The sequence below is a fragment of the Siphateles boraxobius genome, unplaced genomic scaffold, assembly GCF_051911475.1.
Source record: "Siphateles boraxobius isolate OS27281-9 unplaced genomic scaffold, OSU_SipBor_1 46, whole genome shotgun sequence".
Classification (NCBI taxonomy): domain Eukaryota; kingdom Metazoa; phylum Chordata; class Actinopteri; order Cypriniformes; family Leuciscidae; genus Siphateles; species Siphateles boraxobius.
This window is the reverse complement of record NW_027509097.1, coordinates 7,219,497-7,235,364: the sequence shown is the minus strand read 5'-3', so window position 1 is coordinate 7,235,364 and position 15,868 is coordinate 7,219,497. Positions and strand designations below refer to the sequence as shown.

The 15,868-nt window shown below is 38.1% G+C and overlaps 1 protein-coding gene across 6 annotated transcripts in view; it reads left to right on the top strand.

Annotated features, from left to right (window-relative positions):
- Positions 1-15,868, top strand: part of rbfox3a (RNA binding fox-1 homolog 3a) — a 441,507-nt gene that overhangs the window by 196,392 nt on the left and 229,247 nt on the right. For all 6 annotated transcript variants that reach the window (XM_077200542.1, XM_077200545.1, XM_077200544.1 and 3 more), the window contains one exon: positions 10,959-11,036. In XM_077200542.1, the coding sequence (XP_077056657.1) occupies positions 11,015-11,036 (22 nt within the window). In that variant the 5' untranslated portion in view covers positions 10,959-11,014. The remainder of the gene's footprint in view (positions 1-10,958; positions 11,037-15,868) is intronic.

Below are 15,868 nucleotides of genomic sequence, written 5' to 3'. Positions count from 1 at the left end.
TTAGGGGGTCTGTTAAAAGTCAATGGGCTCAGGAGAGACAAAAGAGACCCTGACTCCCGCTGTAACTTTACCTGCTGGTGTCGCTGTTGGACATTGTTACTTTAGAACAAGTGTTGAGGTGTCCATGAGCAAGACACCTAACCCCCACTGCTCCCGACCAGCTGGATGGCGCCTTGCATGGCTGACACCGCCGTCGGTGTATGAGTGAGTGAGTGAATGGGTGAATGTGAGGCAACATGTAAAGTGCTTTGGTGGCCATTGGGTCTGTGAAAGCACTATATAAATGCAGTCCATTTACCATTTACCATATAAATGAAAAGTTACACATAAAGAATTATGTCTTCAAGAATATATAAATCTAAAGATAAACATTTTGAGTGATTTGTTTTTCCTCGGGTTTGTACATTCATATTTTTCTCCCGCTCTTCCTCAAAAGAATGTCTGTGATATCCCATAATGCTCTGTCACCTCTCTAACAAGCATGTATCACCTCTCAGAGCTGCTACTCCACGACTGATTCTATACTTCTTCACTTGTGAGCTTTTTTCTTTAAACATACTAATCACTAGCAAGGGAGTTTTTATCCCAGCGTGCTTCTTGCCTGATAAAGAGGCTAGACCTGAACTTGATGCCCATTGTTTAATTACCTGGGACATTTTAATGGCTCGTCAGAAAATAGTGAAATATGACTAGAGGCTAACTGATCCAAAAATAACCATAAATCGCCGACCAGGGAGCTGCTGTTAGGGTCTACAGGGGGTAATCTATAACTCTGACAGGTTGGATAAAGGAAGAACAATTAAAATAATGAGAGAGCTGATTAATCTTTACATTAAATATTAAAAGCTCCTGGGGGGGTGGTCATCCTACACGTGAGCAGTGATAAATGTCTGATATATGACTGTGTGTGTGTGTGAGAGGGGATCATGTTTAGCACGCTCCATCTGCACTGTTTTGCAAACTGTTGAATTTTGCACACCTGTAAGACACTCAACTTCATTGTGTAAATTGGTGTATCCAACTTAAAATACACACATAAAGCTTGCAGACAATGTGTTATTTTGTGTCTGAGTGGATGTTTAAGGGGCGATAGCGAGAGGCCAATCCTATGGCAGCTTTGGTGAGTGAAAGGGGCTCAGGCCTGTCATCTGCAACAGCAAACACTGATTCTAAATAGACTGAGAACAGAAACGCTTTAATAAAGCCGAGGCTGAACACCCACCTCTCAGACTACACCACCCGTCTCTCACTAACCCATGAAATCGAGTTCACCTCTGAGGATGGATGCGCGCCTCTTGCATCTTTCTCGTTCATCCGACACACACACATTACGCGCTGAATTACATACTCAGTTCTCATGGGAACTCCCCTTTCATTTGTCTAGTCAGAAGCTCACAAATATGTGACGGGCATCTCTGGCTTATTTAGTTTTACTTCATTCATCTTTTATTTACCCTCACGCAGGCTTCCTTTGCTGGGATTATCTACTGTAAAAATGGTGTGCTATGTACAGTACATTGTGTTGTATGATTACACCACACCTTTCTAATATAGAAACGGCTGTAATAGCTGCCATAACATCACCTTTTACATTATGTGGTCCCCACGTTTGGCTTAGTACAAATCAGTCAGGTCAACAAAGGTTACAAAGACTGTGCTTGTGAGTTCACCACATCAAACATTCAGCTTCATTGCACACAAACATGAACCAAGCCATTTCAGTTCCAGTTATTTGTTGCACATTTAACACCAGTATGAATTAACTCACAATGGCACAAACATCTGAAATTACAGCATGCTGGACCAATTCAGATTGACATCAGATTCTGAAAAGATATGAATTTTTAAAATTATAGTTAAATCTATAACCATAAAAATTTTTTTTTGCTTAAAATAAATAAAATTATATATATATATATATATATATATATATATATATATAATTATATATATATTATATATATATATATAATCAAAATTACTAAAATGAAAATGGATTCAAAATAATGAATACTATAATAGTATCTTTATGTTACTAAAATAATTTTTTTGTTATTAATGTTAATATTACATAAAATTTAAAAAATCACATAAAGTTAGTTTTATGTGATTTTATATTTATTTGTTATACATTATTATTACTAATTGTTATTTAAATTATTTTAACACATTAATTGATATTGTTGTTATATTATTATTATTATTATTATTATTATTATTATTATTATTATTATTTGATATTGTTACTATTGTTCTGCTTTCTGAAGACATGACAGTAATCACAGTTTATTTTATTCTATTGACTGCCATAGTTTTTAACAGTAAGAAATCTCATATAAAAGGAGATAAACAAATATTTTTCCCATATGCCTTTATACATTAAAATGAATGCCTTTATATTTTATAAATGGTATTGAGTATTGAAAATGAAGAAGGTGTTTTGGGGTTTCTAAGACAAAGCACACAAAGAATAGAAATACAGATGAGTTTAGGGCTTTATACTACAGCTCATTAAAATCAGTCTAGCTGGAATGAAGAGCTTTTGGTGGCATCAACATTTAGGAATGACACTTTTCCACTAACGACACTGAAGTCACCAAGTCAAGTTCAGACACAATGTTCAGGAAGACAACAAACGTTTGCAACGGCACTATAATTACGGCCGTTCCGTAATATAATGATATACTGTGGGATTCCAATGAACACAGGATGACAGTCTTACTACCTCAAACGATGACTCGATTTCCACTTTAACAACTCACTAAATCCACACGGCTTCGGAATAATTATCATAAAACCCGGTTTTCATCTGCCTCTATAAAGCTAGCACAGGTTGTTTTCCTAATTCTGAAGAAAGACGTCGATGGTAAACCAACAGTGTTTCATGATCGGAGACGCATCCCGCCTGACGTCTCGCTCTCCTTGCTTAAAATGATCAATTTAACAACATGCTTTACACCCTTGTTACTTTTTATTGTATATTTATGTTTTAGTAAATCAACTCAAACTGAAAATAAACCAAGCTGTTGTTGGTAATTATTCACTTGTTGTTGATTTTGTTTTGGTCCTTTATTTTCACCCTTTTACGGCGGGTCGTATTTCATTTAAATTTCCATCTCTCCCCCCACTTTCAGTCAATGGGGTGCTTTGCCTGTTTTAATATTCAATGCCCCTCATGTTCAATTTGCATCAGACGTCCTAGTATTCCATTTCCCAGAATCCTCTCTGTCCAACATAAATTGGGTGCATGTTGCAGTGGAATGACAACACTGGGATCTTAATGGAGATGTCGATTAGCTGTATATTCAATCTTTTTACCCAACAAATGCAATATAAAAATTGAGCGAACCCACAGTGGAGGTTATCCACGGTTATGAAGGGGGGTGGTGACGCATAGTGGAAAATCCCGTTTCTTGTTCATTTTAGGAAGGTCAATTTGAATACTTTGGCTTGCCGGAATAAAGAAGATTTCAATCCCATCGGCTAGTCAGTTAAGTCTACATGTTTCATATCACCCGTTTCCCTTCTTCCGAGGTCATTCGCCGCATGTGTCCACAATCTGCTGGGTTGGCTAAAGGCAGATTCCTCGGAGTGGCCTGGCATTTGGGAATCCTCATTAACATTTGCAACATGTGGTTCAGTAGGGCTGCTGGTGAGAGTGCAGTCCGCTCCGTGCTCTTAAATATCTCAGCCGCTCTGCAGGGATAAAGCTGGTATTTACTGCTTACCTACAGCTGTATGAGATGAAGAACATCAGGGATAGTCGCTCCAATTTTAATCACACTAGCCCCTTTCACACAGCAATTCTGGTAAATTACCATAAAATTACCAGACTTTCCTGGTACGACTTTTCCATTAAACAGTGTGGAATATTAGCTACACAGCTGCAGAACTGATGAATGGAAAAGAAGGAACAGGCAGACGTTTAACTAGCTTTCGCATGCATACATAAAAACAATTCAAAGCAGCAGAGCTTATCGTTAACTGTTTCAACAGACTTTATGATTGAACCAAAGCAAACTGCTTAAATCAGGGCCTTCTGACCTCGTATGTGCTCGTGCGGGTATTGTGCTGAATTTTGATTTCCTTGCCAAATGATTAACCCCATCGTTGAAGGTGCTACCTGATTGCTTAATCCTTACCCCACCCTCACCCCCACATACTATCCTAAACCTAGCTATAGGGGGGGGTGGGGGGGGGGGGGGGTTAATAATCTGGCAGTGGTCAAAATTCGGCACAACACTGGTAATCTTCATTCTTTGTTCACACACAGCTTCATACCGGCAATTTACTGGTAATGTTACAACTTTACATACCGGGAAATGGCCAAAACTAATTTACTGGTATTTTTGAAAATGTCTGTTTACACATGATATCTTAATGGTCATTTAAAGGGGCTAGTGTTGGTCAAAGGAAAAAGATATAAACGTATTTTCTAAAGTCTGACTTATGAAATAATAGTTCGAAAAAAGTTTTTGAAATGGAACAGTTTATTAAACCTTTAGAATATATACCTAAGAAATGTGCCTTATAACCTTAACCCTATGTCAGTCCAAATCTGCATGACTTTCCTTCTTCTGCGGAGTTCAAAAGGGACAAAAAAATGGAATAGTGTGCTGATTGCTCTTTTTCATTCAGTCACAATGATTTAGAGCTTTCAAGCTCCAAAATGACTAAAAAGCACCATACAAAATGTCATAAAAATCTTTGATATGACTCGTGCACTATATTCTAAGCTCAAATTCATGAGAAAAATAAAAATGTCTGATTTGAGAAAGAATCATTTTGAATCCGTTGATCTGGCTCACAGAACTGCTCTGAATGTTTCTGACTCAGTGAGGTTGAAAGTTCACTTGAGATGAAGATTAACAGAATAACGACTTAAATTTCTTCCTTTTCTCACCTAATGCTATTGCAAAATGCATGACTCATATGGACTGTTTTTATGATGCTTGCAGTATAAGCCAGTACGGTTTTCTTTTTGTGTTCCACAGAAGAAATAAAGTCATTCAGGTTTAGAACAACATGAGGGTGAGTACATGATGACAGGTTTTTTATTTTAAGATGAACGAATCCTTCAACAAAAGCCCGAATAGCAACAAACAGTCAGTCTGACAGCAATCTCAAGCGCATGCAAAAGCAAACATACATGGCACATAAATTCCCAGCCCAGTGATATGAGGTGAAACTCCATACGGAACAGGAACATTAGCTCTCACAGCTTTCATATATTGACCCAGTATGAAAATCAAATTACAGCAGGCTGTTCAAGGCTTAATATTTATGTCCAGACTTTCTATTCGGGCTCCCTGTAGGAAGAGTTGATGAGCTCCAGCTTGTCTGTAATTGAGAAGTGTTTCCAGGTCAGTGTGTGTGCCACTGTGCTCTGGTGTGTGTGAAAGGGGATATTTACTCTGTGAATGGGGGATGAATGGAGTTACAACTCTATTTACCAAAGCCTGTAAAAGCAGCTCAACTAATCTGCTTCACAAAGCCAAGTAGAATCCAAAAGGATTCAGGCACAGCATTACAAAGTTAAATCGTTCTTTTATGTCATGCCACTGCCCTGGCCATTTTTCACTTTCTCTCCCCTTTACAACCTGTTCTCATCCTATGCTGAAAGCTATAGAAGCATATCCCACAACCCAAGCAATGTTATTCTTCGCATCTATCCTTCACTTCTTCTTTAATGCACAATGAACTGATTGAAAGCATTATTTTGTCTTCTGATCTTTAAAACATGTATTGCTAAATCGATTGGAGTTGCCTCATGGAACATAAATCTCATTCGGCCAAAGGACTTTTATTTTTCTGTTTTGTGTTGTATTTCATGTTATTTAAATTATTTATTTTGCCAATCTGCTATGTAGATTCATTCTCTGCCAAAAACAGCATTTTTGCTCGTATTTGCCTTTTTATTAGGTTTTGTTCCATTGACGTCATTTGCAGTTTCTAGTATCTAACCTAGAAAATCTATACTATCCAGAGAAATCTTATCCATTAGCATTCCCATTCATCTTAATGCCACTTGCTTTGCAGGCACATGAAAACCTGGAATCAAACAATTTGAAATCTGCCATCTCTGCTCATAAACCATGCTAACAAGCAAACCCTTGACCCCTTTATTTTTCCAATAGTATCTGGTCACTGGAAAAAATGTCATCCATTTAGTTTTAGGCAGAATCTTAAGTCTGAAATGTCTTATTTATTTATTTTAGGTTTTGTGCTACTGGTCTCTATGTTTTGTGTATTCTATAATGCAACGGTTAGTTCTGGTCATTGGATTTGAGCTGTACAATAGTGACACATTTTCAATGACACAGACATCCCACTCTACTACATTATATTATATTATATTATATTATATTATATTATATTATATTATATTATATTATATTATATTATATTATATTATATTATATTATATTATATTATATTTATTCACATAAGCCGCCTAACACGGGTTTGTTCATTCAATGGTATTCATGTACTGAAAATAAAAGTGATGTAGTTGAGTTGTGACGGAATAAGATGCTCTCGTCAAAATCTGAATGCAAGTGGTCACTGGAGACGCTTTTGAAATGTGTGATAATACAAGTTGTAATGGTAATGCATCTTGACTGATCACGTGTGATCAGTTCACAGAAAACACATCTTAATACCAGGTGGAAACAGGCTTTCTCGCTCGCTTGATTTCTGGGATATTGTTTATAATTTGCGGGTGTCAGGGAGCCGCTTTCAATATGCGGGAGACTCCCGGAAGTTCCAGAAAAGGTGCGATGTCTGGTGACACTAGTAGGTGGCGACAAGTGACTCTTTTCAACGATATGTTCAAAATACTGGTTTATTCAATCGTGATGAATCATTGAATCATACATTCAACCGAGTCTTTAAAAATCACCCCATATACTGTACCTCATTCACTATTCCCTATATTAGTTCACTAATAGTTCACTTGAAGGAGTGAATGAAAACGAGTGAGCAAATTCTTTTGAATTAGTTTCTGTTAAATAATCATTTAAACTTAGCAAACTGGCAACTCCGGTAGTAAGATGAAAAGATTTATCTTAAACTTTGTCATGGAAACTATATGTATAAACCTTAATAAAAAAAAATAATTAAAAAAATCAACTGAAAAGGAATTTATACTTGTATGATATTACACTGTACCCACATTGAACCAGCAGTTTGGAAAATGGATGGATGGATGATTCAGCTGCGGTTGCCATCTTCTGGTCAGATGCATGAATTAATTTGGCACATGACTCTCACAGTGCATTATGGGTATTCTCTAGCTGTTGAACGTACATCGCTTGTACACATGTTATTGCTGTGCATTGTGAGATTGAATGAGTGCACTCGATAATGTCCACTATGGTTTCGGGCACCACTACAAATGGATGTCACCTCAAATATTTCCCTATTTAAGGATATAGGGGGGAAATAATGTTTGCAATATCACAATCGTACTTAAATGACAATATGTAACAAAATGTTGTCCTAAATACACAAATGTACATTACATGGCATTACACCTGACAGACTCCTTGTTTTCATCTGCTTACATGCAGCAGAGCTTTCATAGTTGAGATATAACATTTTTTTATTGCACTGTTCTCATCATACAGCAGCCGACAGTTTATTTATTGCCATGTACAAAACTAAATAGCTGGGCAAATAGACTTTAGTGAGATGCTATTTTCTTTTTGCTTGCGACATCAATGTAGTCCGAGTGATGGTTGTTTTATTGTTTTTTCCATGGCAGTCTTCAGTTCTGTGTTATTTATGCCTTTTTACCGTCCAAATAATTAATCAGCTCCGACACAACAGGAAAAGAAACAGCTTTTAATTACTTATGATGAAATAACAAATTATGTTGGCCTTGTTCCCAAAAATACTGGAGCCAGTGCCTGGTAATTCATTACAGAGAGAGAGAGAGAGAGAGAGAGAGAGAGAGAGAGAGAGAGAGAGAGAGAGACAGGGGGCTGTGAGATATGAGCTCTGTTTTGGATTAAATCAATACACATGCTTTGTTCATGTGTGTGTGCTGGCGTCTGTGTTATTGCGTGAGATCCTTTGTAATCCATCAATACCTGCTCAAAAGATTGAGTGTCAGGCCACAATGGACATTGATGCACTTACATATCAACAAACACTAATGCTTTAGACACCGGTTGTACTCGTAAATGAGCTAAATTTATCATCCTCCATCCTTAGTTTTAATCACTTATATCAGTCCCGCTTCAGACACAATTATTTTAGTAAATTTGTTGAACTTGAAGTAAAGGAAAGAGGAAAACCTGGTAGACTGCCTACAGAGGCAGCTGTCTTCTAAGGTAGTATCCTAACCTTCACTGAACCTCATGAGAGAATGATTTGGTAGCTCTGCTCCCTCACACAATTGACTAATAGAATTTGGTTTTTGGTATGTTGCTAAGCTATTAGCTTAATAGAGTGCAACATTTGAGTTCTGGAAATAAATATCCCATTATTTTTCTCAATGTTGAAATTGTTTTTGTATGATAACTTAGAACATTTAAAGGCCGAAATATTCTGAGCTATATACAGTATATGATCTTCATCAACATCAATCAATAGTTTTATTTTTGTCCATCGCTTTAAATTGGACTGTCATGTGCAAAGCTTCATGTGATTTGTAGTTCGTTATATCATTTAAGACATTAAGTAGGATACATCGTTTTGTACTTAAGTCTTTTTCTTTTTTTTATTCATCAAAGTGTTTAATTTTGTGATTCACCTTGTGGCTAGTTGGTTTGGTTCACTGTTAAACAAAGTGAATGGATAGTTGCACTATATAAGTTGTTTATTGTCTTTCACTTCTGGATTTTTTTTTTCCCCTATTTAGTTTGTTGCGTTAAATATTGGGATTGTCTTTTCTACAAAGTAGGCCTATATATGCGATGTTGTCTTAGTAGTTTGATCCAAAGAGGTATCATGTTTCCTATACATTTTGAAACAGCCTTGACCTTAAAATGCTGCCTCCGTTGGCAGCTTTCTGTTTTTTGGAATGTAGCATTTGTGAACATACACGTTGAGTTCGGTGGATGGACACAAATATGCTCAGGGTTTTGTTGACATGCAGAGACCTCTGTTTTTCATTGCCACCCCGTGAGCCTGTTTTCAGGCAAGCGAAGCGAAATTCCTCAGAAATGAATTCTCACCGAGTTAGTAGTGGCCTGGATTTCCCAGAAGACTTCCTGCATCTCCGGGTTTCAGTTCTACTCTTGACCACAGAGGGGAACACTCGGAGTGAAATTAGACCCTTCCCCGCAGAGAACTACAGCCTCTCTCAGATAGACAGACACAGATAGAGAATGGACTTTTTGAGAAGGGAAAAAAGAAGGTTCATGCTTTTTTTAAAGGAATTGTTTATCCAAAAATGAAATCAAACCTTGTCTTTCTAAACCTGTATAACTTCCTTTCTCCTTTGCACAAGTAGGAACTCTAAGCATTGTTTCTTTTGCATGCAATTACAATAAATGCACAAACAATGCAAAAAATACTATACAATTGGCCATCTACCTTTTTCTGCCAGTCTTCCAAAATCATGCAATAGCTTTCTGTGAAAAAGAGATCACTTGTAGCTTCAGAAGACTCTATATTTTTAATCTTGTCCAGTGTATTCTTTTTTCAATTCCACTGAAGTCATACAACATTTTACTTTTGGGAAAACTTTCCCCTTAAGATAAAAAGAAAGTGTGATGGGATACAGAGTCAATCAGAGGTACCAGAAAAAAAATGGGCATGATTCAGACTTGTGAGTAAGTTGATAATGAATGATGTGCAGGAAGGACAGAAATATATTCAGTTCCAGCATGGCAGAGTGCCTTTTTTTCAATAAACACATTTGCTGTATATTTCAGATTAATGCTAACAATTAAATGACACATAGGAACAACACTTTTATCAAGCCCCGTGGATATGGACGGGGCACTATGCATATTTAATCTGAATAGCCTGCAATAGAGACCATTATGGCCGTGTAATTACGGTAATGCTCTAACAGGGTCTTTTGTTCCGAGTGCTGCATTCACTCTCATGGGGTCCAGTGTTTGTTGGGTTGTATATATTTCTGTCCAAAGAAAAGTTGCAGCATTATCATTTTCCCCTGTTTCTTTTTTCTTCTTCTTCTTCCTCCCTCACACACTCTGGGTGAAGTGATTTCTTACTCACCAGAATGTTACTCTAAATAAGAATGTGATTTGAAGCCACCTGCTATCACGTACACACAGCCAAACCTGCCTTAGTTCAGTCGATTTTAAATTAACCGTGACATCAGGCCAATTTTCTCACCGGGTCAGACCAACAGAATGATTATCGTTCTTATCCAACTATCAGAGTTGTTTTCAATTGGAAAGAGTTAACAGGACGTGAGGGGGTTTGTTGTTAATATATAACTTGTGTGTTTGCAGCGTCCATGTGTACAGGTATGTATCCAATGAGTGCATTTTTTTGCTTTATTTATCCATATGTGAGGTAGCACACAAGCTGGTGAGTGTGTGTGCCAAATGTTACGGCAGATCCACTTCAGCTCCTGCGTAGCATGAAGCGTGGTTGCAGTACATGCAGAGGATTTGTGGTCCTGATGGGGCTCTGAGTTTATCTAAACCCTGCAGGTCTTCTGACGGTTCCTCAATCCCCTTGCAAATTATCATAACAAGGGCATGCAAAATGAAAAAAACAAACAAACAAAAAAACAATTACAGTCCAAACACACAAACAGATTCACTAAAACAAGGATTTTCCGAGCAATCTGTAATGTAAATTGGGAGCTCACCCTCTTTGTAATAGTAGACAGGCTTTCTTCTAAATTCAAAGGAAATTTAAAATACCACTTTTTGAGGAATTAAATGTTTTTTTTGTTTGTTTTTCTCAGTGTGTAATTACTTTGGCTTACATTCTTGCTTAAAGCTTGTCACTTTTTGTCTCTCCCTCAGGAATCGGACACTTCTGTGGTTGCAGTGAGACCCCACAAGCTCAGACACAGCTGTACATGGAGACCCCTAGCTGGGCAGGTGAGTGTGTTTGTGGAGGTCATGGACCAGATATGTTGTTTGGATGAGTAGGTAAAGATGTATGTGTGTGTGCGTGTGTGTGTGTGTGTGTGTGTGTAAAATAAATCATGCCCATTTAAAGTGGCACATGCCCTGCCTGATTTTTTTTAGCTAAGTTAAAATGTAGCTTCGCCAATTTTCAACCCGCTTTTTTTTATTGTTACAATGTCAGTAGTAGCTATATGTAAATGGACAATGTTTACTCATTCTCTGTGTTATCTGGACTGAGAAATTCACATTTATTTGTCAGCAGAAGACTTTTGACAACTTGTGAAAACTACAGATTACACTTCTGCATTTTTGTGTCCCCACCCACGGACAGTCAGATTGACAGAGGATTATTTACAAAACAGTTTTTGTAAGGGTAGGTTTATCACTGAAAATTGTACCGTACTATGTCTACTCTTTAAACAGCATTTTGGTAAAAATGGAGCACTTTTGCAACAGATTTCCTACCCGTACATGACAGCATTTTGCTTCGGGAAGTTGGGCGTAACTGACAGAACGGCAGTTTCTTTGAGTTTTTCCGCATCGTTTGACCTAAAACACTGTGTTCATAGTCATCGAGTTTGAAATGTTTGCTACAAACATGAAGGTTTTTTTTCAGATTGTCTGTCACGGTGTTCTGTCCGTATTTACACGTCTTTGCATCCTTTAGCCTTTACCTACAACTCGCTGGATCATTCACTGGAAACTGAAAGTAACTCACTCGCGCTAAATGTTTATTCTTTGAATTCTTGTGCCCCTGAACAATATAAGTTGACACCATTATACCTAAAAGTTTGCTAAGAAGTATTTCCTACTAAAGCAATGTGATATTTGACTCTGGCAAGCATATGCATAGGGGAATGTTGAGAGTGACCATGGACGGCAACGTGCCCAGTGCATTATGGGTGTTTATTTTTTCCTATTTATTTGGCAAAAGGAAAAAGGTCTTTTTTTTCTCTGTTTTCTCTAGTCATGTAGCACTGATTTAAAAAAAAATCATCACCTTTCTACTGTATAGGCAGCCAACTTTTATTGAAAGTCCTTTTGTCAGCGGTGAGGTACCACTTAAAGTGTATAAATATTTGTTGATAAAAAAAACTGAAATTTAAACAGAAAATTATGGCATAATTTACTCACTCTCATGTCGCTCCGAACTCGTAGGACAAAATGTCAAAACTTCCTCTTTTCCTTCCCTTTTCATACTGAACAACAGCTGTACTACTAGACAAACACGTCTTATGCTCATATTGTTGAAAATATTTGTATAAACTTTTTTTCCCTTTTGCCTAGGGCACCAAAAGAGCCTGATTGCCACTGGTGACCCATCAATATTTAGGTGCATGATTATCCTGGTTTTGAGTTATGTGTTTTCAAGAGTAAATGGTGCTATAAGCAAAGGTTAGATTGAAATTGAATCTGACTCTTCAATTCATGGGGTGGATTTCATATTTTTTGCACAATTTACATTTACAGGCTTTTTCTCTCGCTCCTATATCATCCTTATCCGCTGTATGTCTCAATGTCATCGTTGTTTTCCGTCTGTCTGGGGTGTTTCCTCTGTGGATCAGTTACATTACTAGAAACCTAGTTCAGATAGAGATTAGGTCTCAATCATTAATATTTGCATATAACATGTACAGACATACAAAGATTTTCCATCACAGTCAATGAAAATATGAAGCTTGTTTTATATTATATATTACATACATTCATATGTGAGTGTGTGTGTGTATAGTTATTTATATAATATAGTTTTATAATATAATATTATTGGAATTTTTGGCTTGGACTAACATGAGATGTTTGATGGTTAAGGTATGATGCAGTGTAAGAGTGGCAGTGTTTGTATTTGTGTTTGAGTGGAGATGATTTTAAGTGTACTATGCCAATCAGGTCATTGCAAGGCAGTCTGTATCTTTCAGTTATTGTGATTGTTTAATTTTGTTTTGTGTCTTGTTCTTTCTCTTGCTGCTGTAACACCTTAATTTCCCCTCTGGGAACATTTAAGGAAGTCTGAGTGTAGATATATTATGAATGCCTATGTGGTTTGTCTGAAGGCCCTCAGTTGTTTCTGATATTCTAAATTTAGAAACTGTTAACTTATTCATGTATCATGATTTCTGCTTGAAAATGTCTGCATGCAAGCTTTACCCACAAATATGTTTGTATGTTCAGTTGGTGAATAAGACCCACTTGATTTACCTTATGCATGAAAGCAGAAACTTCATGTGCACCTTCCTGATCTTACCTTCCTTTTATCCTGAGTAGTGCAAAGCTGCCTTAAGACTGAAATGATTGATATAGTTACATCTCTGGTGTGTGTGTGTGTGTGTGTGTGTGTGTGTGTGTGTGTGTGCGTGTGTGTGTGTGTGTGTGTGTGTGTGTGTGTGTGTGTGTGTGTGTGTGTGTGTGTGTGTGTGTGTGTGTGTGTGTGTGTGTGTGTGTGTGTGTGTGTGTGTGTGTGTGTGTGTGTGAAGGGTTCTCAACTGCAGGAATAAAACAATGCTAAATGCAAAAATTAATTGATGAAGTTGATGAAATGGTTTGTTAGGATAGCAAAATTATAACTCAAAAGGCTTATAAACTTTAAGGAGACGATTCCCAAATCCAGTTGTTGATATCAAACTCTACGGTGTCATCTGTCACAATTGAAGCTCGCCAAATTAGACAGATGCCAGTGTGGGCAGGTTGCATTACATACCGTTATCCTTGATAGTGCACGATGCAAGATAAGAGAAATAACTATAAATTGCTTATTTTACATTTTGGTGCTGTGTTGAGAGACCACTTGATGTCCAAATTAAAATGTGGGTCCTGAACCAAACTAGTTGCGAATTGCTACTACAGGCCTGTAAATGAGCTTGTGTCTTTAAAAGTGGAGTGGAGAGGAGAGGGCCGGAGCGAGGGAGTGAGAGAGGAGTGGTTTAAGTAGTGCTGACGACAGGCCTTTGATTCTGAGCATGCCCATTAGAGGGAGCCATAAATCCTGGGCTCTCTGGACTGCCTGTGTCAGCAGTCCATGGAATGAATTGATATTAAACGCGACAAAAAGCCTCTTTAATTCTGCCTCCACCAGTCTCTCTCTCTCTCTCTCTCTCTCTCTCTCTCTCTCTCTCTCTCTCTCTCTCTCTCTCCATCCCTCCATTTCTTCTCTCTGCCTCCCCCTGTTCTGGACGGTAATTGAAAAGAGGGAGGAGAAAAAAAGCCCAGTGAAGCCAAGCCTGTCATCATAAAAACATCTGCAATTACATCCGCTCTATTCATTATTTATGAAAGTCATTAATTAAATATTACTCACAAATAGCAATAGCATTTTCCCTCTTTTTACCCCCATGTTGTCTTCGCAATGGGCACATTTTCTGCCAAAACACCACAATGCCGTCTGCAGTAAACATTTATGTTTAGACATTAAGAACGATTATGAGGTTTATGTTAGCGCATTTGCGCCGTGGCCAATCCCTGTGGTGGACTCAGAGTGGCCTTTACTTTCTGACAGAGGCGGAAATCTGCTTCTTCCACGTCAGCGTTGTCACCGCACACCTTAGTGCTGAAATAATGGAGATAACTTGATTCACTTTCAGGCAAATGGCATATTCTAAAATGGCCTCCTTTCTCATTTTTATTGGCCTGTCTAAAAATGTCCCGTAATGAGAAGAGGAAGTGCTGTCACAGGATGACATCACCCCCACACATGATGTTCTAAAACTGTAAGCGGTGGGATTTCAGGTGCCAAATTGATAAGTTAGACTTGTTATTCCCAAAATTGTAAAGATGAGGAACGATACATCAAATGAGGAGCTCCGTGGCGTGACGCTCTTTTAAAACGAGCCGGATGACATTCTAAGTAGGGAGCCGGGCCGCTCTGAGAGCACCGACCAGCGCCAGGTACAGCTGTTGTAACTCTTTCACTTAGCGGGGCCCCTACGTGGAGGCTCTCAGCCGGTACGAGGGGCCGTGCTCACGACACGTGTGTGATGGATTGAGTCGGGGAAAGCCATCATCTGGTCGTGCACGCGCGTGCTGTGCGAGGTGGGCCTAGCGTGATTAATGATATTTGCCTGGAGTCATCGAAAGCTGGATTTAAGTATTTCGGATTTAAAGTAACATTCGTCTCTATTGTTCACAGCGAGAGAGGCATTAGTCAAATTCAGCCACGTCTCGGCAGACGACGACGCACCAACCCCTGGAGCACGCTGTGTAACAGTGCGGTTGTCTCGCTCTCGCGTCGACAAATTATTCATGCAATTTTCGCCCGTTTTGTCTGATTATCTACAAATCTCTCTCACAACTGAGTTTATCATCCTGCCAAAATCATTTATTTCTCAGTAGTATTTCCGCTGAGTAAATGTTTGATGAATTGCTGTCATTACGCCTGTTTTTAAAGTGCAAATATATTCTGCCAAATATAGGGCTTTGTTTATCATGGTAATTTTGCACACACACAAAAAACACGTTTTACATGTTAAATAAGACCTCTAAACATGACAATATCTGCTGGATCAGATCAAGTGATTTTCAGTATACAGTAAAACATTTATATTTTGTTAAGCAACTATCAAGTAATTTTCAGTAAACTACCTTTTTTAAGTTAAATAATAAAGCCTCAAGGCCAAGTTGTAAGGGCATGTTTCTTTTTTTCCCCTATATTTAGAGTTCTGCGTTCCCAAGGTGAAGGGCCATTGATGCCATTAACAGAATGGACAGAGAGAGGGAAAAATCCCTTGTGACAACTGAGTAATGAGATGAAATGATAGACCTGGCTCGGGTCTGGCACTGGTATTTTGTAACTGTAGACGTCCTGAACT